The sequence below is a fragment of the Populus trichocarpa genome, chromosome 18 (genome assembly GCF_000002775.5).
Source record: "Populus trichocarpa isolate Nisqually-1 chromosome 18, P.trichocarpa_v4.1, whole genome shotgun sequence".
In the NCBI taxonomy this organism is placed as follows: domain Eukaryota; kingdom Viridiplantae; phylum Streptophyta; class Magnoliopsida; order Malpighiales; family Salicaceae; genus Populus; species Populus trichocarpa.
This window is the reverse complement of record NC_037302.2, coordinates 1857947-1880867: the sequence shown is the minus strand read 5'-3', so window position 1 is coordinate 1880867 and position 22921 is coordinate 1857947. Positions and strand designations below refer to the sequence as shown.

The 22921-nt window shown below is 35.9% G+C and overlaps 3 protein-coding genes across 5 annotated transcripts; 2 read left to right on the top strand and 1 right to left on the bottom strand.

Moving 5' to 3' along the window:
- The first annotated feature begins 1873 nt into the window (after positions 1-1873).
- Positions 1874-10555, top strand: LOC7458378 (uncharacterized). Of its 2 annotated transcripts, none has more exons than XM_024590602.2 (10): positions 1874-3445; positions 4021-4494; positions 4591-4892; positions 5537-6262; positions 6348-6626; positions 6756-6917; positions 7006-7944; positions 8028-8243; positions 9086-9346; positions 9904-10555. In XM_024590602.2, exons 1-10 carry the CDS (start codon positions 2029-2031, stop codon positions 10240-10242), a joined length of 5115 nt encoding a protein of 1704 aa, XP_024446370.2. In that variant the 5' UTR covers positions 1874-2028; the 3' UTR covers positions 10243-10555. The 2 variants fall into 2 exon arrangements, with proteins under 2 accessions (XP_024446370.2, XP_024446369.2); XM_024590601.2 differs by having other exon boundaries at positions 6336-6626.
- Positions 10556-11944: 1389 nt separating this feature from the next.
- Positions 11945-14833, top strand: LOC112325076 (ACT domain-containing protein ACR2). 2 transcript variants are annotated; one of them, XM_024590603.2, is made up of 7 exons: positions 11945-12163; positions 12812-12883; positions 12997-13163; positions 13254-13321; positions 13426-14109; positions 14200-14304; positions 14408-14833. In XM_024590603.2, the coding sequence occupies exons 2-7, from the start codon at positions 12813-12815 to the stop codon at positions 14771-14773; spliced, it is 1461 nt and encodes a 486-aa protein (XP_024446371.1). In that variant the 5' UTR covers positions 11945-12163; position 12812; the 3' UTR covers positions 14774-14833. The 2 variants fall into 2 exon arrangements, with proteins under 2 accessions (XP_024446371.1, XP_024446373.1); XM_024590605.2 differs by lacking the exon at positions 11945-12163 and having other exon boundaries at positions 12956-13163.
- A 1187-nt stretch (positions 14834-16020) lies between these two features.
- On the bottom strand, positions 16021-20279 carry LOC7465397 (probable glycosyltransferase At5g25310). Its single transcript, XM_002324835.4, has 4 exons — positions 19825-20279; positions 19546-19742; positions 16922-17273; positions 16021-16816 (listed from the first exon to the last, which is right to left on the bottom strand). Exons 1-4 carry the CDS (start codon positions 20086-20088, stop codon positions 16151-16153), a joined length of 1479 nt encoding a protein of 492 aa, XP_002324871.4. The 5' UTR covers positions 20089-20279; the 3' UTR covers positions 16021-16150.
- Positions 20280-22921: the final 2642 nt, after the last annotated feature.

Below are 22921 nucleotides of genomic sequence, written 5' to 3'. Positions count from 1 at the left end.
TGTTAAACTTGTTACCAAGGCCAGGGAAGGCTAAAAGGTTAAAGATTTCCATTTCCATTTCCATTTTAGGTGCAAGCATTTTAATTTCTCAATGCACTCAAAGCGTAGAATAGCAAAGGCCGAACGTTGATAAGCCTTTGTGAATTGTCAATTGGGCTTCCATTCTCATCCCCAACGGCCCATCAAAATGACAGAAGTTTGTCCGCGCCGTAATAAGAAGATTAACAGCCTGTTCAGTTTTATATTTTAAAATTGTTTTTTAAAAACTTGTTTTTTTATTTGTTTTAAATTAATATTTTTATTTTTTTAATTTTTTCAGATCATTTTGATGTGCTGATGTCAAAAATAATTTTAAAAACTTATTTTCATGTATTTTCGTGTGAAAAGTACTTTGAAAAGTAACCGCTATCATATTTTTAAACACCTCCAAGTAAAAAAATTAATTTGAAGTAAGAATATTAAAAAAAATTAAATTTTTTTTATAAATATTTTTTAAACACAAAAATAAACGGGATCTAAATTGTATATTTAAAAACGTGGCTTGATGCTTGCTATCAAAATGTTTTATTTTTTTATATATATAAATTATTTTGATGTAATAATAGTGTTAAATTTTAAAAATTTTAAAATATTATTTAAATATATTTTAAAATAAAAAAACTTTAAAATACAATTATTCTAGCCCTTAGCCATTAAAAAACCAGTAAGTAAATGCAGAAGAATTAAAAAAAACTGATTTCTCATAATTTCCAGGAATCCTTGAACGTAAACACAAGTCGTACACGTGGGCCAGTTTGAACAGCCAACAACATAGAATATCTGGATCCTTCCACTCAATGGGCCCCGTTGATGTCCCTCGAAAGCAAATCTTCGATTATAAAAATCTAAACCTTTCTAATTTCAACAAATCCACACCCATAATCCTTCAATCAAGCTCCCTTTAATATATATAATTAGAAGCGGAAAACTAATAATATAGTCGATTTAAAGAATCTAAAAATATCCCGCCATTTTAAATGTACAATAAATTGAGGGATTTTTATGGTGTAATTTTGATTAAAATACTTTACTTATCTTAAATAATATTTATTTATATATTATTTTAAAACTATAGTAAAATCATTTAACATCAATATGCTAGTTTATTGATTTAAAATTTAATTTGAACTATATTAAATTAACTCGGAAACTCATTAACTCTGATATTGACTTAGATTGAGGTTTTATTTTGAATAGAGTTAGACTCTTTAGGTCAATTCTAAGAATTATTTTAAGTTTTATTTTATTTAATTTTTAAATTAAAACAACATTGTTTCAAAGTTACCCAACAAAATAAGAAGAGTTAAATGGGTTAAATATGGAGTTTAGATGTGATAAATATGTTTAATACAAGAGTAGTTAAATATTATTTTTTTAAAATAAAAAATTAATTGTAATAATTCTTCAAAAAAAATTAAATTGATGTTAAAAAATTATGATAATAGGTTTTGATTTTATTTTATTTTTTCTAAGAAAATCCAAAATACAAGCTCTTTTTTTTTTTTTTTTTTTTTCATGTATCCGAAATCAAGGCAAAACAAAAAAGGAAAATGGCAAATGATACCCTTCTCTTGAGAAAAAACATACTTCGATAAAATTAGCTCTTTTTACGGGCTACGTGTCCTTACTCCCACGTACGTGAATCATAACCAGGCCCCATGATGTGGACCCCACCTCCAAGTTTTCCTCAATCTCACACAGCGAAACTTGCACCTACGCCACATCGAATCCTGACCCCAAGAAACCCAAAAAAAAAAAAAAACAAAAACCAAAAAGAGAAAACAAGAAAAAGAAAAGAGGGCAGGTTAACTACAAGTCCACAAGGAGCTCATTGTCCAGAACAGCCTCCTCCCTTTACCCTCACGCCCACACACCCTCTCTTTCTCCTTCTCCCTCTCTCTAAATTTTTTGATCAAAACTCTAGAGAGAGAAAAGTAAAAATAAAATAAATACTAAATAACACCAAACACCAAAAACCCCTAACAAACAATGAAACACCACACCACCACCATCGCCACTTCAATGGAAGCGGCAGCCACATCCTCATCCTGCTCCTCATCTGCCCCTACACCTTCCCCCTCCGACCAATCCTCTCTCGCCACATCATCATCCACTACCACAGCAACGCCAACATCAACCACCACAACAATTGACGATATCACCGTGGGGACCACGCGAGACGGAACGAACGGAGCGGCGGCAGAAGCCGTTACAATCGATCGGCGAGGGGAGTATTCGGCAATCTGCAAATGGACGGTACAGAATTTTCCACGTGTCAAAGCTAGGGCATTATGGAGTAAATATTTTGAGGTAGGCGGTTACGATTGCCGTTTATTAATTTACCCTAAAGGTGACTCTCAAGCTTTGCCTGGCTACATCTCAATCTACCTTCAAATCATGGACCCGCGCGGTACATCATCGTCAAAATGGGATTGTTTTGCCAGCTACCGTTTATCAATTTTTAATCCACTTGATGATTCCAAAACTATACACCGTGATTCATGGCATCGGTTTTCCAGCAAGAAAAAATCACACGGTTGGTGTGATTTTACCCCGGCTTCTACCGTTTTCGATTCCAAATTAGGTTATTTGTTTAATAATGATTGCGTTTTAATCACCGCCGATATTTTGATTTTAAATGAGTCAGTCAGTTTTATCCGCGACAATAGTAGTAGCACTAGTAATAATGAGGTGCAATCGGGGGTTTCTTTATCGATTTCGTCGAATTCGGTAGTTGTGGGACCAGTATCGGATGTGTTGAGTGGGAAATTTACGTGGAAAGTGCATAATTTTAGCTTGTTCAAGGAAATGATTAAGACACAGAAGATAATGAGTCAGGTGTTTCCTGCTGGGGAATGTAATTTAAGGATTAGTGTGTATCAGAGTTCAGTGAATGGTACGGATTATTTGTCTATGTGTTTGGAGAGTAAGGATACGGAGAAGACAAGTGTTTCGGATAGGAGTTGTTGGTGTTTGTTTAGAATGTCTGTTTTGAATCAAAAGGCTGGGGGGAGCAATCATGTGCATAGGGATTCATATGGACGGTTTGCGGCAGATAATAAAAGCGGGGATAATACAAGTTTGGGGTGGAATGATTATATGAAGATGGCTGATTTTGTTGGGGCTGAATCAGGGTTTTTGGTTGATGATACTGCTGTTTTTAGCACTTCATTTCATGTGATTAAGGAGTTCAGTAGCTTTTCAAAGAATGGGGGTTTAAATGGAGGGAGGATTGGGGGTGGAGCAAGGAAGTCTGATGGGCATATGGGGAAATTCACTTGGAGGATTGAGAATTTTACGAGGTTGAAGGATCTTTTGAAGAAGAGGAAGATTACTGGTCTTTGCATCAAGAGCAGGAGGTTTCAGATTGGGAACCGGGATTGCCGACTCATTGTTTATCCTCGAGGTATGCAAGATTGTCATTAGTATTATTTAGCTATGAACTTACCGTTGCTCATTTATTTTTATGCTAACAGACTTGGAGTATGCCTTGAATCTATTATGAAAATCCTGCTCTAATTGATGATTTTAAGACAAGTGCAGCACGTCTCGATATGGATAGTTGAGCAGTAGTTCTTCCTACTTATGTGGACACAGAGAGCTTGCTTGCTATCTTTTTATAATGGTCTGTTATGCTGGATTTATTTGAAGTAGCTTCATATTTTTTTTTTTATATTAGTGATAAACTCACTTAACTGGATTAAGGTTTTGCAAAACACCATGCATCATTGCATTCCGCTTATAATTTAACTAGTTAAGTTTTGGTCCTTGGGCTGTGCTAGGAAAGAGAAGGTTTTCTTTGATTGCATGCATCATGTATTTAAGCTAATTGTACAATTGCTAGATATGTAAACCAAATTGACAGTTAATGCCTTCTCTTTGCTCACATGCAAAATGTTTTCAAGTTAATTTGTAAGCCAAACTGGAAGTTTTTTAGGAAAGTGAAGTGATGAGAAATTCCTGTATGCTTGGTGGTATCAGGGCAGTCTCAGCCACCATGCCACCTTTCAGTGTTTCTTGAAGTTACGGATTCACGAAATACTTCTAGCGACTGGAGTTGTTTTGTGAGTCATCGATTGTCAGTTGTGAACCAGAGGATGGAGGAAAAATCTGTCACAAAGGAATCTCAGAATCGCTATTCCAAAGCAGCCAAAGATTGGGGTTGGCGTGAATTTGTGACACTTACAAGCCTGTTTGATCAAGATTCTGGGTTTCTTGTTCAAGATACTGTTGTATTCTCTGCAGAGGTTCTCATCCTGAAAGAAACATCCATAATGCAAGATTTTATTGATCAGGATACCGAGTCAACTAATAGTGCTTCCCAGATTGATGGGGTTGGCAAAAGAAGTTCATTTACGTGGAAAGTGGAGAACTTCTTGTCCTTCAAAGAAATAATGGAAACTCGAAAAATATTTAGCAAGTTCTTCCAAGCTGGTGGTTGTGAGCTTCGGATTGGTGAGTAGTTATCTTTGGTCATCTCTCAGTTGAAGTTCTGGTTGCAGCTGCCCTCTTTCTTTATTCAACTGATGGTATGTATTTTTTCCCATGCAGGTGTGTATGAGTCCTTTGACACCATATGCATATACTTAGAGAGTGATCAGTCAGTTGGTAGTGATCCAGATAAAAACTTTTGGGTCAGATACAGAATGGCTGTAGTGAATCAAAAAAATCCTGCCAAGACTGTGTGGAAGGAGTCATCTATTTGTACAAAGACATGGAATAATTCTGTCCTGCAATTCATGAAGGTGTCAGATATGTTGGAAACAGATGCAGGGTTCCTTGTACGAGACACCGTTGTTTTTGTCTGTGAAATATTAGATTGCTGCCCATGGTTCGAGTTTTCAGATTTAGAGGTTAGAATTACAGTCTTTCTTCGATCATTTTCTGCTATTTTTATGTACTGAGATTCTTGTATGGTGATATGCCTGTTGGTTCATGTGTCTGCATCATGTTTCTGTGTGATTTTTAACCTTCAACATCATGTGCCAATGGAGAGAATTTTTGTGTCCGAGTTTTTAAAATCTTCTTTTACACCAGCCAGGCATTTTAGATGTCCTATATTTTACACTCTTTTTAAGTTATTTTATCTCAGAATTATTAGAACATTATTTGTTTTGGTTCATTGAGAGGCCCACTAGGCCTTGAACTACATAATGGGGGTAGTTGCACTCCACTCCCTAAACCCCACTGGCTCATCCCACGTATTGGTAATTTTGTATGCACCTTTTTTTTGGTGCAATACATCAGGAAAATGCATGTAAGAATAGTGCATGAAAACAATCATGAATTAGTCCACCAGTTCAATGGTTCTGATTTTTTTGTGTACCTTTCATGCATGCATTTTTGTGCTATAAAAATTTACTCCTATGCATCTTATTTTCAATAACCAGTACATTTGTACAAATTTGTTGGAGATCAGAAGCAGCATTTTTTATTTTGTTATCATATCTTCTTCATATGATGGCTGAATGTTTATGTTTGTTCTGCCTTCTGTTAGGTTTTGGCATCTGAGGATGATCAGGATGCTTTAACAACTGATCCTGATGAACTCATTGATTCTGATGATAGTGAAGGAATAAGTGGAGATGAAGAAGATATCTTTAGAAACCTTCTTTCCAGAGCTGGGTTTCACCTCACATATGGAGATAATCCTTCGCAGCCACAGGTTACTTTAAGAGAAAAGCTTTTAATGGATGCTGGTGCCATTGCTGGTTTTCTGACTGGGCTACGTGTTTATCTTGATGACCCTGCTAAAGTAAAGAGGCTGCTTCTTCCAACAAAACTTTCCAGTAGCAATGATGCGAAGAAGGCCACAAAGGCTGATGAATCTTCCCCCAGCTTGATGAACTTGTTGATGGGAGTAAAAGTTTTGCAGCAGGCAATTATAGATTTACTTTTGGACATAATGGTTGAATGTTGCCAACCTTCTGAAGGAAGTTCAAATGATGATTCATCTGATGCACACCCAAAGCCTTCTCTTGATGGCAGTGGTGCGGCCAGCCCATTGGAATCTGACAGGGAAAGTGGAGCAACAGAATCCGCTCGGTTTCCTGTACATGAAAGATTGGATTCTGGTCTAGATGATTCTACTAGAGCATCTGCTGTTCAGAGCTCTGACATAAATGGGACTGGTATTCCTGGACAAGCTCTTCCAGGACAGCCTATTCATCCACCCGTAACAACAGCAGGGGGTGCTTCAGGAAATGCTTCACTTCGCTCTAAGGTATGGATTTCCACTGCATAACTGTTTACTTTTCCTGTGTAATATTTTGGTTTATATTAATTACTTGGAGAAGTCGGACTTTCAGACCAAGTGGCCGGAACAATCTGAGGAGCTCTTGGGACTGATTGTCAACTCACTGAGGGCCCTAGATGGAGCTGTTCCACAAGGCTGCCCAGAGCCAAGACGAAGACCGCAGTCTGCGCAAAAGATAGCTCTTGTGTTGGATAAAGCTCCTAAGCATCTGCAGCCTGACCTGGTTTCTTTGGTACCCAAATTGGTTGAGCATGCAGAGCATCCTCTGGTTGCTTATGCACTTCTTGAAAGACTTCAAAAGCCTGATGCAGAACCTGCATTGCGGATACCTGTAAGATAACTGTTGAATAGATAGACTTTTATAAAAGACTCCCTCTCTATTTTGACCAACTGCACATACTGTTCTTCTTTAAGTCTATTGCCAGATATTTCATTGTGTGATTTTGATGGTCATTCTTAGGTTTTTGGTGCTCTTAGTCAACTGGAGTGTGGCAGTGATGTGTGGGAGCGTGTTCTATTTCAGTCTTTTGATCTTTTGGCCGACTCAAATGATGAACCTCTTGCTGCTACCATTGATTTTATATTCAAAGCCGCATCCCAATGCCAACATCTTCCTGAAGCAGTACGCATTTCTTTCTCAGAATATCTTCCTCTGTTGTTTGACAAGATCTCTTTAATGCTTATTTAAACTTCTCTGTTTTCTTTTGTAGGTCAGATCTGTTCGTAGTAGGCTAAAAATTTTGGGGGCTGATGTGTCCCCTTTTGTCCTGGATTTTTTGAGCAAAACTGTGAATAGTTGGGGAGATGTTGCTGAAACCATACTAAGAGATATTGATTGCGATGATGACCTTGGTGACAGCTGCTCAACATTGCCTTGTGGTCTTTTCTTGTTTGGAGAAAATGCATCTGCTGCTGAAAGGTTGCAGGTGGTGGATGAGCAGACATTCCATTCTAGCAGTCATTTTTCTGACATTTATATTCTGATTGAGATGTTATCCATACCTTGCCTTGCTCTTGAAGCTTCTCAAACATTTGAGAGGGCTGTAGGTCGAGGAGCAATTATGGCTCAATCTGTAGCAATTGTCTTGGAAAGGCGTCTCGCTCAAAGATTGAATTTTAATGCCAGATTTGTTGCTGAAAATTTTCAGCAGGAAGATGCTATACTAGAGGGAGAAGCCAGTGAACAGCTGCGAGTTCAACGGGATGATTTCTCTGTTGTTCTTGGTCTTGCTGAGACACTGGCCCTTTCTAGAGACCTTTGTGTGAAGGGATTTGTTAAGATGCTGTACATGATACTATTTAAATGGTATGCAAATGAGCCCTGTAGAGGGAGAATGCTAAAGAGACTTGTTGATCATGCCACCAGTACTACAGATAATAGTCGTGATGTAGATCTAGATTTGGATATATTGGCTATTTTAGTTTGCGAGGAGCAAGAGATTGTTAAACCTGTTCTGAGCATGATGCGGGAGGTTGCTGAACTTGCAAATGTTGACCGGGCTGCTCTTTGGCACCAGCTATGTGCTAGTGAAGATGAAATTATCCGTATGCGTGATGAGAGGAAAGCAGAAATTTCCAATATGGCTCGGGAGAAGGCAAATCTATCTCAAAAATTGAGTGACTCTGAGGCCACTAACAATAGGCTAAAGGTACCTGATATAATCCAGTTAATTAACATGTAGAATTTTTTATGTGGAATTTATTAATGTTGATAATACTGTTGAAATGACAGTCTGAAATGAGGGCTGAGATGGATCGCTTCGCTCGGGAGAAGAAGGAACTTTCTGAACAGATACATGAAGTTGAGAGTCAGCTTGAATGGGTACGTTCAGAGAGAGATGATGAAATTATCAAGCTTACAGTTGAGAAGAAAGTTCTTCAAGACCGTCTTCATGATGCTGAGACACAACTCTCCCAATTGAAGTCCCGAAAACGGGATGAATTGAAGGTAGGACCATGAGATATGTTTTCCTTTATGAATGCTGTCGTTTTTTTACCACATCAATCCATTACTTCTTGTTTGTTATCTAAAGGTGAAATACTAACTTAGCCAACAGCTCATCTAGTTGTTTCTGGCTCGCTGTTTGGGATTTCTGGGGAGAAGGGGAAGGGAGGGGGATTAAGGAAAGGGATGGAAAGAGAATACTCTTTCCTTGTTTTGATTTATCAGTATGGAAATGCAAGTTAAAGAATTTTTCTTTGTTTGGTTAGAGAATGGGAGAGAAAGGTAACTATTTTCAAATTACTTTTATGTCCGCAGGGTATATTTTGCTAAATTAGTTAAAAGGTTATGATTGGAAGTTTGGGTCTGAAAGTTTTAAAGTCATTACCTCGCCTCCACTACTCCCAGATTAGGGGGAGACTTTTTACAACAATGGAGGGAGTGGCAGTTAATAATATCCTGCCCCACCATTCACCTCTTTCCACAATGTACTGTAATTCCCTTAGAATCTCGGAACATCTTTTTTTGTAAATTTCAATTCCTGCTGTGAAAAAATGGAACTCCTCTGCTGTGCCAAGTCTTATCATATTTCTTTCTTATGGAGGAATGTTTTGGAAATAAGAGAGTTGGTTGATATTTGTAAGCAACATTGTGGATGTATATGGTTGAGATATTCCTGTAGAATTTGCTTCTTTGTCCTCGAGATAGGTGGATGGATTATGTTTTTTTTTTTAGAAGATTCTTTTGGTTGAGGTTTCAGCGTAAAATTCATGGAAACAATTTTAGCTGTTTACACATTCTTCTCCCTTAAATGCTGACTGCTGTTGTGCTGCAAATATTAAATGCAGAGAGTAGTAAAAGAGAAAAATGCTCTCACTGAGAGGCTGAAGAGTGCTGAAGCTGCACGAAAAAGATTTGATGAAGAACTGAAACGATATGCAACAGAGAATGTGACCAGGGAAGAAATCCGTCAGTCATTGGAGGACGAGGTTCGGAGGTTGACACAAACAGTTGGGCAAACGGAAGGAGAGAAGAGGGAGAAGGAAGAGCAGGTTGCTAGGTGTGAAGCATATATTGATGGGATGGAATCAAAGTTGCAGGCCTGTCAGGTTTGTGCTTTTACATAGTCGGTGCCTCTGAGTATTTTATCATCACAGTCATGTCTAATCATGTGTTCATATCAAAAGCCTTGGTCATGATACGTGATCAAGCTTGCAGTTCCATTTTTTGTCTTTTGAGTATCAAAACCATCACCTTAAATTTTTTTTCAACAGGCTTGTCTTAATTTACTATTTGAACTCTTGCATGCAATGTCCGTGCTTTAGGTGATGGACTTGTTTTTCCTTGAACAATTTGGGTAAACTTCATTAAAAATGGGATTTCTTTTTTGGTGGATGGTCTTTGCATGTGCATGATTTGTCGACTGCAATAGAAGAGCCGCAACATAACCTAATGAAGGGTCGGCCTATGTTTTCTTTTATTTGTGCTTTCAATAAAGTCTAGTGTGTCTGCTTCAGGCAGCATCATCTTGGAATGATATAAGCTCTGTATTGATTAATCATTTGCAAGCATACATGAAATCTTAATGGTAGACTTGTTATTTTTCCACGTTGTGTGAATTAGAAGCAGCAGTGTCAGATTAATTCTCAACCCTTTCATTTTTCAGCAATATATCCACACCCTTGAAGCTTCTCTTCAAGAAGAAATGACCCGACACGCCCCTCTTTATGGAGCCGGATTGGAAGCTCTATCGATGCAAGAGTTAGAGACAATATCACGTATTCATGAGGAAGGTCTGAGGCAGATTCATGTCCTCCAACAGCGCAAGGGGAGTCCAGCCAGTCCTCATGTGAGCCCCCACACCTTACCCCACAATCATGGGATGTATCCTGCTGCTCCACCTCCAATGGCGGTGGGATTGCCTCCACTGATTTCAAATGGTGTTGGGATCCACAGCAACGGGCACATAAATGGAGCAGTTGGTCCATGGTTTAACCATACATAAATTTTGCAATCACAGACTCGATAATGTCAAATGTTGGCATTTGTTCTCCATACAGAGCCTGGTGACATCCCGATATGAAGGGATGTTCTCTTCGAGTTATTTCCTGGCATTTTAACTGGTACAACTGTTGGAACACTGAAAAAGAAAAGAAAAGAAAAAGTGAATAAAATACTACATCTCATGTGGAAGGGGTTGAGCCGGCGGCGGCGGGGAGCGAGTCCAATACGACTGACAGTTGCAAATGCCATACTTATTTCGCTTCTTTTTTCATAAAAAAGTTAATTGCAAAGCTCTTGAAAAGTTTTGTTGGTTATGCTCAGTGTTCACCTCTCATTAGAGCGTTCTCCCATCCCTTACGTGTTGAAAAATATGCTATAACGTGACGGTCCAATCGCCTGACAAAGCAGTTTGATTTTGGGTAGCTTTCTTTCCAAGATCTGGATTGCTATTAGGGTTCCCAGCTTGGTCTTCTGCCTCTTGGTTCACGTTAGGTCTTTATCCTAGAAAACATGATATAAATCTTCGAACAAAAACCAAATCTCTCCGCCTCGGCCGACATGTTCAAGAAGAGAAGACCATACAGCGATATTTCCTTCGATTAGAAGAAATGACTCGGCCAGGTCATCATAAGATTACTACCATCCTTAGCTTTAATCATAGGATTGGTCAAACCACGTTATCTTTGACTCCCTGCCAACGTGCCGTGATGAGATAGCCTAGAAAACTAACACGCTTTGACAATCAAGACACCTGTTTCTCTACCATGTGCAAATCTTGTGACATCACAGCTGATTGAAAAATCAGGCATCGGACATTTCCTTCTCTATTTTTGGACATGAGTTAAGCAGATTCGGCATCTAAAAAGAGAAAATCCAATGCCTCAAATTGGTCACCGAAGCATATAATTACAGCTACGTCATTTTCACCCATGTCAAGAATTTTGTTCTTGGTGCGAATACCCCATTTTTTGGGGTGGGTGAATTTCCATGAACTCGCTACTGCTTTCCTTGAAGTTCACTCGGATTTACAAGCAAGATTCCTCTTAAATTTAAGCTCCAAAACCTAAGAAATCAATATGGAACCAAAACAATTTGTATCTGTGAGTATAACGAGCTCGATATTTAGGATGATAAATTACTACATGATTAGCGTAAATCAAATTAATAACAATATAATGGATCTAGTCCACATAATAATCTTTCCAAGAACCTGATCTTCCATCCTTTATCTCTAAACCCTAGTCAAACCTCTTGATTCACAGGCTGCTCTAACGTATCCCTGTGCAGTTACTATAACAATGATAACTCCATAGCTTATAGAGTATCTTGAAAGCAAGTTTTACCCGGGTGAACTGGGTAGTAGTACCTTGCCATAGCCAGCTATCTCACGTATCTGAATGACGTGTTTTTGGCCATTGTGCCAGCGAGAAGATCAAAGAGCTAGGAGGAGCAATTTTCCTTACTAATTACTTGTTTTATTATAATGGGATTAATTACTATCCACTCGATAAAGGATGGCGCCAAAGACATAGGGAAGCATGTGGATATGATTGTGAGACATGGAGGCGAAGAGAAGAGGACAAAATCAATACAAACGTGGCCGATAAATATTATTTGACTTTTGTACATTTACCCTTTTCTATGATTTTTCTTCTAATTTCTTCCACAAGTGTTTAACATTCTATTTAAGCTAATCAAGATTCATTCACAAACCTCAAAATAGTAACAACATTCTTCTTCCCTCTTTTCTCCCATATATATTGAAGAAGGGATCCCACTTTTTCTCGATATAAATCTTCTTAATTAATACCATCCTTTCTTCTTCAAGAGGGAGATTGACATCTTCTTGATTCTTATCTCTCTCTTCTGGGCATTTCTGCCTCATAAGCTCGGCCACTGTACCACTACAGTATAATATCAATGTAAGCTACTGTACTTAACTTCCTCTTCGATCTCTTAGCTTCTCCTTTTGCAACTACATTTTAAGGAATCATACGATATTTTTTTCTTACAATGAAGAAATACTTGAACCCGAGACTTTCAAAAGAAGAAATCACACGAATATCATTGACTATGCTTGATTATATGTTTGTGCACGAACCTAGCTTTTTGATATATTTACCATAATTAACTTGCATTGCGAATTTAATTGAAGTAATTCGCTATATATAGCCCATAGTAATTGCCAGAAAATAAAGATTTGCCAAGAAGAAAGGGGGGCTTCAGGCTAAATTAACAACAACCAATGTATGCTAGTATAGTATTGGTCTCCACCAGCTATGTAAATGGTTGCAATGGATTCAAGCATTTTAAGATATGAAATATTGGAAACCGGAAGGTGAAGACAATCTTACCTTCATATTTTTGCACTATCCTTTTTTTTCCCCCTAGCATTGATGAGTTGTTAAGCAGCTGCAATTTTCTGTTACTGTGCCTAAATTAGCAATCATTCGCTAGTTTTATGATGCATTGCTAAACAAACAAGTTTTTTCAAAGGCTAGTAAACTCTCTCAAACTACGATGATTTGGGAGTCTTAGTTTTTACGTTTTCGATCTATCTTGATATGCAGAATGAAGAATGTTTGCTGGCCTTACTTTGATCCTGATTTTGATAGTCTGCCTGAGAGGATATTTGGGCCCACGTAAGTGATTTATCTTTCAATATAGAAACCTTGAATTCATAATCAAACCTATGATAATCACCATAGCTGCAGGCTCCTGAAGCCAACATATATTGTTCATCATGGCATTGCAGTTGTAGAGTTTGTATTGATAATGAAAGCATGGAAGATTGCACAGTTGTGAAGGTTGACAGCGTAAATAAGCAGGGCCTCCTCCTGGAGGTTGTGCAAGTTCTGACAGACTTGAATCTCACCATCGCAAAAGGCTATATTTCTTCCGATGCTGGGTGGTTCATGGATGGTAAGTATTTTATGCATTCTATTCACAACACTTTGTTGGGCCTTATGATCAACCCATGTTGATGAACGATTGATTTGCGCATTCATGCAGTTTTTCATGTTAAAGATGAGCATGGCAAGAAACTTAGAGATCAAAATGTTATCAACTATATCCAGCAGGTAATCAACTGTGATCTTTCACCAAGCTAGTGCGATTAGCGTCATTGTTATTGTAATTAATTTAACGAAGAATTACCACCCAACCTAAAAACTTTAATTTGCAGGCTATAGGGACAACAAGGGAGAGTACCCCAAGCCCTCCTAATGCAAGAGCATATACCAACAATATTTTCGAAGCCGACCATTCAAGCGAGCACACGGCCATTGAAATGTCAGGAACCGACAGGCCTGGCCTCTTCTCCGAGATATCAGCTGCCTTGGCAGACCTTCAATGCAACATTGTGGAAGTCCATGCTTGGAGCCACAATGCTCGATTAGCTTGTGTCGCTTATATTTCCGATCCATCGTCCCACACACCAATTGAAGACCCTCACCGCCTCGCCTCCATCGAGGATCATCTAACCACAGTGCTCCGCGCCAACACAGTGCGAAGCGCTGGTGAACCATCCCAAATCAACAATCGAGAAGTGAAGACCGGGGGCTTTCTTGGAGGGGAAGGCACCGTAAGCAATGTAGAGAGGAGGTTGCATCAACTCATGCTTTCGGTAAGAGATTTTGATGGGCCTATAAGCTCATCCTCAACGGGAACCGGATTGAATAACAACAAAGGAGGGTCAAAGATGGTGGTTTCGATCGAGAACTGTGACCAAAAGGAGTATTCAATTGTTAACATAGAGTGCAAGGATCGGCGAAGGCTCATGTTCGATACCATATGCACACTTAACGATATGCAATATGTGATTTTCCATGCTTCGGTTAGCTCTGATCATGATGGCCGTGCATTTCAAGTAAGTAGGAATAAAAACATTCAAATAATATATTATGCCTCAATCTTTTTTCTCAATGAACTAATTAACCACAAATATTTGTTGCTACAGGAATACTTCATTAGACACAAGGATGGATATGCACGTAACACAGAGAGTGAGAAAGAACGAGTAATTAAATGCTTAGAGGCTGCCATAGAGCGTCGGGTTAGTGAGGTGAGCCCTCGTTAAAAAATAAATAAAATAAAATTATTACATGGATCTAGAATCATATGATTTTCAATGGTCAAATTTGTTTATATTTGCTGTTTGGGCGCAGGGTGTTCTGCTGAAGTTACGTGCAGAAAATAGATTAGGGCTACTATCGGACATAACTCGAGTTCTCCGAGAAAATGGACTGGCCGTCGTTCGAGCAGATGTAGCAACAGAAGGAGAGAAAGCAGTGAATGCTTTCTATGTAAGAGACATCTCAGGGAATGAAGTAGATATGGGATTCATCAAGTCAATGAAGAAAGAAATGGGTCTAACTGATCTTGAAGTGATCAAGAATGATACGTCGACGACGACGTCGCCGACGAGGACGATCACAAATATTAGCCCACATGAAAGGCATCGTTTCTCTTTTGGAGACTTGCTCAAATCTCAAATTGAACGATTTTCTCACAACTTCGTTGCAATAAATTAAGTGATCATGATGTAAATATTAACGTTTTAGTTCATTAATGAATTTATCATTTTATTGGTAGCTAGGATTTGTACAAATATATGTAAATAAATAATAAATTGGTAATTTTAATTTCATAAAGATATTTAGGCAGAGTTAATAAACTACAAGTAGGACTGTTTAATAATCACTTGAATCCACTGTAATGGGATATCAATTTGGTTATAAAATAATTCTTAAAATAAAATATTTCTTAAGAATTATTTTAATAAGTTACACATCCTACATTAATACCTATTAAAAAAATAGAGAAAACATTATTCACATAAATACAATTCATTTATAAATGGGAACAATGTTTTCTTTTTCTTGACCTAAAAACAAAAGCTCTTTGTCATGTGTTTAATGGTAAAATAGCCTTCGCCTTGAGATAATTTTGGTGTTCAAAAACTAATAATTGGGGGCATGGCGAGTATTTGTGTTTGGATTGTACATTGAATTTACAACAGTAGCCTTAAATGAAATCAATTTTTGAACTTCTATTCAAGGGTAGTTTTGTTTTCCATTAAAAATATACAGTAAAAAATCTTTTTACCCTTAAAAAACAAACAAACTAACAAGCAAATTGAGGGCGTTTTCGTGATACCTTTGGTATCAAATAAGTTAACTCTTAGGTCAAAGGGTATTTGTGTCTTTTTATTGTTGGCTTTTCTATAATTAATTGGATGTAAAGAGGTCATTTGAGTATTTTAATAATTAAAAATAAAAAAGCTAACCTATGCTATGCACGTATTAGCTGCTTCGTTGTCTTTGAACGACAAATATGATTGATTCCAGCGATAAAAAAAGTCATTCTAGGATGACTTCACCTTCGTAAACACCGTCTTCTCACTAAATTTTTTCTATATATAATTCATCTACAATTGTTTGTAGTTTAAATTAGATTATTAAACTACCTAATTTTATATTGAATTCAGTTAAGTTAATAATTCGAGTATCATATTTCATTTAAGCATTACTTTAGTGGGCTCAAAATTTTTTGACCAGCCCACGGCGCAGCTCAACTCAGAGTATAATGGGCTGGACTTAACCCCTTAAATGAAATAGCAGGCAAAATATGGGCCCAGCTCACCATTCAAATTAAATTGCACAGTCAGTCCACTTCAAGTATCCATTATGAACACCGTCACGCATCCTAGATGGCACTAACATTCCTGTACAAATTAATGGTACGTTAGCCACGTTTAAAATATGTAGGGCAGCACTAACATCATTTGGTCATGAAAAAAAAAATATTACTGTTGTCAATGGGGAACTCAAACGTACTGTTTTACACTTGCCCTTTTTTTGTATTTTATGTATAGGATTAGCATGTATATATTGGATATTAAAATATACCTAAACAAGTCTTAAATTTAATCTCCTAAGCCAAATGGAGTGTAAAATCATGTGGAACACATCAAATCTCTTAGCAGGCCGGTTCAACACAAAATGCTTCCTAATAGCTCTTAAACCCTCCTTAAGCCTCCTATATCTCTCTTCTGGAACAGAAATCAGTACCTCCTTCAATCTTGGTATCTCTGATACATTCACCTGTATTGCAAAGGCCTCCCATCTCAAGACATCACTGAATGGGAGCACATAATGGTCCGATAAAATAACAGGCACACATTCAGCGTAAATGGCCTCAACAATTCTTGGACTAGCCACTTCATGACCACTTGGACACAGACAAAACTTGGACCGGAGCATAAATGAATAGTAGTCCAGGTCTTTAGGGAGGTACTCATAGACTTGAAGATCAGGGTCGCGGCCTTTCCAGTGGTCTAGGAGGATGGGGCGGATTGGGCCATGAAGCCCACCGGAAAAGAATGCAAGGTAGGGGCGTGGGCTGGTGGCTGGTGGAGGCGAGATGAGTTTGGGGGGTACATTGCCACCATAGAGGTGAATTTCAGGAAGGCTTACGTCCTTTCGAGGGCTGAAACCCTCTGAGCTATTGGCATTGCACAGGACACGTATTGATGTATTGTAAAGGAAAGGATTGCCGTGGGAAGCATGGGGACCCTGCCAAGTCATGAGAAGTATCAATTACTTCAAGTCAGAGGCATATGATATATATTAGTCATTAATTTGGAGATGCAACGCAATGTTTTATGTGAAATTACTCACCCAATCATGACAGGAAAGCATGAAGTGATCGGCTCCTTGAGTTCTATTCCAGAAGGGGTATTTGCTCGATACCACTCTCACATAATCAGCCACAAATTGTTTCATTGCAGTGTGATCGTAGGTGAGAGGCTTATAGAGATACTTGACCATCCATGTGACACTGAAAGGCATAAAGTAAACATGAGCTCGTCGAGGATCCCTTGTTTTAAACCTCTTGGCTCCGTGCTCCATCTCGTGTATGAACCTCCCCTCTATTGTGTATATGTCTTTGCATGGCCCGTCGTGGACAATTGGTAGCTCTCCTTCTGAGTACACGTGGACCTTGAATCTCTTCTCCATCTCCATGTAACTTCTGCATTGTTTGAAATGATTAATTTAAAGGTGTACATATTCACATGTATACAATCATATGCTGCAGCTGCAGGTCCACTTGGCAGAGAAGTTGAAAGAGAGAGATGCCATTTAGTTATCTGTTATGATGGTACAGTTAGGATAATGACCTTGATGTTGACAATATAATGCAATTATAAGAACCCAGAATCGCACATTTTTGGCTAGCCACTGAGAACCTAGATCAATCAATTAATTGTATGTATATGTTAACTCATGCAAATCACCATCAAGTAGCAACCCTGACACATGACCTCAACACGCCTGTAAATTTCAGCTAAAAGTTTGAATGATCACTAACGAATTACAACAGCGCTGATTTTAGATATTACTGGTTGAGGCAACAGGTCAAGTAAAGAAAAGATTACGCTAAAACTGAGAATAACAAAAGCAAATCCCTATCAGCGTTGACAAAAGACGAAGGTGTCGAAGGTCATGGAACGAGGCTCACCACCGAACCATGTAGTTAGCTTCATGGTGTTGAATGAAACAAAAAACATCTGGACAATTTGGTTCTACTTGCGACCCCGTTGACCTTAATTAATAAAACTTGTCTCGATCCTAAACTGGGTTCATGTAAAAGATTTCTCGACCCACAATTGTTTGCGTATGACACTGCGAACCATGATTTTATTCTCTTTAAAAACACGAATTTTTTTTTTTTCTATATCTAAGAAAAGAGAGTAGCAATGTGATCATTATTGGCTAGAACACTTCTATTCGGCGGTCTCAAGTCCACTCAACCATTTTATGCAGAGTGACCATAATGAGTACAACTTGAGGATGTCATGTATGTTCAGCTTGCCAGCTACTGCTTGCCGTATACCTAGTAGTCTGTTCTTTTCAGCTAAGAGCAAGAAAGGACCACTTGGCAATTTTTCCCTTTCACAACCCACTAACCATAAAAAGCAGCAGCATCCATCTCGACAATGTCGATTACAATAGAGAAACAAAAGCCGCTTTTTGCCAGTGTAACAGTAGTTATTATGATCCACATTATATCATACGATTGAGTACAATTATGTATGCCAATGAGAAATGAGTGAATTTTGAGTGCGCTTTTTTGACACATGTGCACACACCCCATGCTTCACTTTATCACTTATAAGAATTTTCTCCATTTTTCCACAATCGCACAAAGAACAGAGTTTTCGTACAAGCCAAGCAGTTTATAAAGTCTCAAAGCTCTAATTTATTATATATTTTTATTATTATTTAGGTTTTTTTTTCAAGTTTTGTAATTAATTAAGATTTTTTGGATTTCATTTCCAGCGTGTGTATATATATATATATAACAGAGATGCATGTTTACTTAATTTGAAGAATTACCAAAATGATTGTGTTTCTACATTAATTTATATTCAATAGCTTGCACATTTTAGTTTCAAATATAGTTATAAGACCAAGCTCCAAGGCTTACCAAAAAAACAAGAATTTGGTTGTCATTACTTGACTTTCATTTCATTGAATTATTTAAAATTAATTATTTTTATTAAAATAATAACATTTTATCAAGTCCAAAATATTTAACTAGATTAATATCTTATTTAATTTAACTAAAACCCCAACCTAAATTAGTTTGCAAATGTCAAGTTTCTCATATCAACTAGTTAATCCAGCACATATATATTTAACAACTATAGTTTGAAAATTTATTCTACTATATAGAAACATGCGATTTACATGTTTTAGCACATCATGATATATAGTTTTTAATTTATGAATTAATTACTGATTTGAATAAAATACCCTCCTTATCAAAAAAAAAAAAAAATTGATATCACAGTTATTAGGACCAAAATAAATCGGTGAACTAGCAAGGATTTTGGTTCATCGGTTGAACCATTAGCTCACTTATAGCATATTTTTGTTTTACAATCATATATACATGTTAGGAATTTATTAGATTTTGCATAATATTGAAAATAGGAAAAAATTATGCTATTATTTTATTATAAAATAGATACATAAAAATTAAACTCTTTCAAGCTCCATTGCTGGAACAGAAAGACCAAAAATGGTTATTGTCCGGTTAACTTATTCAAGTTTAACTAGCCGGTCCGGTTTGATCCGGTTAAATTTGATGTGATTTAAATAACTAGGTGTTTAAAGTCTAATAATGATTAATATTTTATTTTTATCATTTTTCAAAAAAAAAAAAAAAAGAATTCTGTTTCTTCTGGCGGTGTTGAATAATTGGAAGCTACTAGCTAACAGTAATTAAACCGACTTACTGATAAAATGCTCTTGCATTAAGATAAATAGTACCGGCGACGTCGTTTTCATCACCGTCAGCGACGATCCTCGAAATATTTCCAGTTAACGAAGCTGCCTTTCTAATCGTAGCTCGAGCTCTTGCAAGTCCGTGCTCCATCTCTTCTTCTTCTTTGCTCAACTTCACATTTTTCTTCTTCTTCTTCTTCACATTTTTCTAATCATCATGCACATTTAATCAATCAAGATCAGTTAAGAGAAGAGAGAGAGAGCGAGAGAGAGAGAGTTGAGTTACTTACAGTTACAGTGAGTACAGTGGTGTTGTTAGATGGAGCAGCAGAATTGTGAACGGTGAGGATTGGATCATCGTGATGATGATCAGAGCTGGTACTGATTGATATTGCTTTTGTTTGTAACTCAACGATTGGAACTGAGAAAACTGTTGTGTATTCAAATTTAGGAGAAGAATTAACAGAGAAGAAATTGTTATTTATGTAACCAAACAGGAGCAAAACGGAAAGGAATAGCAGTAAAGAAATCAATGCAGATGAATTGGTTTCCATTTTTAATCAGCATGAGAGTTGATTCCTCTATCTCTCTCTCTTCACCTCCGCATATCTGATAGATAGCAGTATATAGAAAAACAGAGAGAGAAAACGTGAGGGAGAAAAACGGTTTGTGGAAAGGGAGAGAGAGAGAGAAGAAATCAAAATGCGGGGTGCACACAGAGAGAGTTTGTTTGGGATTTGGTGTCTTACAGAGTGAGAGTGAATGAAAGCGTGAGCAACGATATATATATATATACATATGGACAAAGGTAATATGTTATATTAGGATAGTTTTAAAATGTTTTTTTAATATATTAAAAAAAATAAAAAAATTATTTTTAATAATAACATATTAAAACAATTTATATATATATATATATACACACACACATAAAGGCGGAAAAAAAAAAGAAAAGAGTCAAAGAGCCAGAGAGAAATGAGTGATTTTTCAGTGCTCAGTGGACAAACACTTATATATCCACACCTGCACCACGCTTCAGTTACAAGAATTCTTTCGCATTGTAAATACACCACAGAAGTTCGTATCGTAGAAGCAAAGCATATATGAATTGATCAAAAGGCTTTAAAAGCTCCAATCTTTTAGTAATAATATTATTGTTAATCTTGAAAAGCATTCCTCATTGAAGATTTCAGTTTTCAAATAATTAATCTAATCATGGAATCTAATGATTTTTCTTAATTTATCTACAAAATTAATCATATATAATATAATATTAAATACGATATATTGGTATCAATGAGAGAAACACATTAATGTTGTGTCTTGCAGAATTATGATGATTATGATTAATTAAAGCTGGTAATTATTGCCTTAATTGTTTGCCAAGAAATTAAGGATTGGAAATGAAATTTTTGTATATTCAAATTTAGGAGAAATAGAGACTCTTAATTATTAAAAGATAAAATAACGTATAAACATAAATAAAACTAACATTATGGATGAAACCATAGTTGTTAAATTCTATCTAGTGGGTTAATATGAGAAATTACTAATCCGACCTAGATAAATTTTAAATTAAATAAAAAACTAATATTGATTTGATGAAATTTAGTTAATCTAATGAAATTTTTAATCAATTGATTGATTCAGTCAAATCCAGTTAAGATCTAACCAGATCAACACTAATTGTTTTTTAAAAAATTAATTTTATTTTAATAAAAATAATAGACTGGATCCAAAAAATATTTTAGCTTAATTCCTAGGTTAGGTTGACAACTATGAACAAATCAAGTTAATATTTAATTTTTTTATTTATAAGAATCAAGAATTAATCATTTTTCTTCTTCTTTGTTATTATTGTTGGAAAGAGAGAGAAAGGGAGGTAAAATGATTGTGATTGTAACTTATTTAGTATTGTGATAGTGGTTGCTTTTCAAAATGTTTTTTATTTGAAAATACATTAAAATAATTTTTTAAAAAAAAATTATTTTTTAATACCAGTATATTAAAACAATCTAAAAACACTAAAAAAATTAATTTAAAATAAAAAATATTTTTAAAATGTAAAAATAAATATGCTATAATTAAAAGGCGGGTAAATAGAGAAATTTCTTTTTTTATTTTGTTGCATAGGGGGCGTTGAAAAAAAAATTTGAGATGACACTAATTTAAAATTTGTTTAATTAGATCCATACTAGTTAGTGGTGGGCATTCTTAGCAGGTTGGATCGAAAGATTTTTTAATATATATATAAAAGGGGCAAATGTTATTAACATGTTTTTTTGGTAATATTTTTTTTAATGAAATCAGCATAAAAAACTATGATGATATATAAGGGTAGAAAAGGAAATGAAAGATAAAAAATAATATTTACTATGATAACCCAAAATTAACTCATTTGCGGACCATAGAGGTCGAATTAAAAGTCAATTTTAATAGTTAAAAAAAGTATTTGTAAATGTATCTAATGTTTTAATGAATTTTAATTGAAATTAAAGATTTGTTGGGTTAGGAAACCCAAGTTTTAAACTAAATTGGGTTAGAATTGATCTTTTTATTATCCAGTCGATTAAGAAAATCAAAGCACAACACATAAATCTAGAAAAAAAGCCAATTTGATTTTTAAAAAAGCTAATATAAAGAAAAATAATTTAAAAAAGCTAATATAATGGTAGTCAAAGCACGACACTTGCTAACATAATAAAAAAGACTATAATCTTAGTAAAAAAAAATTAAAAATTGAATGGTATTCAATAAAAAAATTTCAAATAAAATTTCAAATAATCTATTTTAATGGACTTAAATAAAAATTCTAAGAAAAACAAATAAAAAACAAAATAAGCCAGACACACGACTAGTGCACTAGACCTTCTTCTTCTTCTTCTTCTTCTTCTTCTTCTTTTTTTTTTTATGTTAAGAGACATGGTGTGTTGTCCATTCCATCTTTAACATTGTTTTCTCTTTTTTTAAAAAAAAAATAAACAACGTGTTGTTTATATTTTTATATTTTGAATAGATGGTTGAAAAATTAAGTAGTGGTTTTTTCAATAAAAAAAAAACATTTCCCAACCTATTTAAATTTAAAAAATTCTTAGAATCTTGGTGAACTAATTTCTCAACTTAAAACACCTTTAAATTGGTTAACAAAAAAAATTAAACCAATTTTTTTTTCAATCTCGATCTATTTTTTCTGGTAAGATAAAAGGAAAAAAAAACAATAATTTGCCTCATGAAATAATACCCATTAATATCAAGAACAACTTATTTTATCACTAAAATTTGGCTAAACAAATGATTTTCTCTTTCCTAATCTATTTTTCAGGGACTCCTTCTCTTATTTGTCTAATTCAAGTACTAAAACATAAATGTCTGAAAAGTTAAAATCAC

What these genes read in the sequence shown, in the direction of transcription:
- LOC7465397 (XM_002324835.4), bottom strand. Translation starts at nt 20,088, where the DNA reads ATGGAAACCAATTCATCTGCATTGATTTCTTTACTGCTATTCCTTTCC. An exon ending in CCACTGTACTCACTGTAACT is followed by an intron (nt 19,743 to 19,824) that starts GTAAGTAACTCA and finishes CATGATGATTAG; the next exon opens with AAAAATGTGAAGAAGAAGAA. An exon ending in TGCTTTCCTGTCATGATTGG is followed by an intron (nt 16,817 to 16,921) that starts GTGAGTAATTTC and finishes ATGACTTGGCAG; the next exon opens with GGTCCCCATGCTTCCCACGG.
- LOC112325076 (XM_024590603.2), top strand. Translation starts at nt 12,813, where the DNA reads ATGAAGAATGTTTGCTGGCCTTACTTTGATCCTGATTTTGATAGTCTG. An exon ending in TTATCAACTATATCCAGCAG is followed by an intron (nt 13,322 to 13,425) that starts GTAATCAACTGT and finishes TTTAATTTGCAG; the next exon opens with GCTATAGGGACAACAAGGGA. An exon ending in ATGATGGCCGTGCATTTCAA is followed by an intron (nt 14,110 to 14,199) that starts GTAAGTAGGAAT and finishes TTGTTGCTACAG; the next exon opens with GAATACTTCATTAGACACAA.
- LOC7458378 (XM_024590601.2), top strand. Translation starts at nt 2,029, where the DNA reads ATGAAACACCACACCACCACCATCGCCACTTCAATGGAAGCGGCAGCC. An exon ending in ATGCTTCACTTCGCTCTAAG is followed by an intron (nt 6,263 to 6,335) that starts GTATGGATTTCC and finishes TACTTGGAGAAG; the next exon opens with TCGGACTTTCAGACCAAGTG. An exon ending in GCCAACATCTTCCTGAAGCA is followed by an intron (nt 6,918 to 7,005) that starts GTACGCATTTCT and finishes TTTCTTTTGTAG; the next exon opens with GTCAGATCTGTTCGTAGTAG.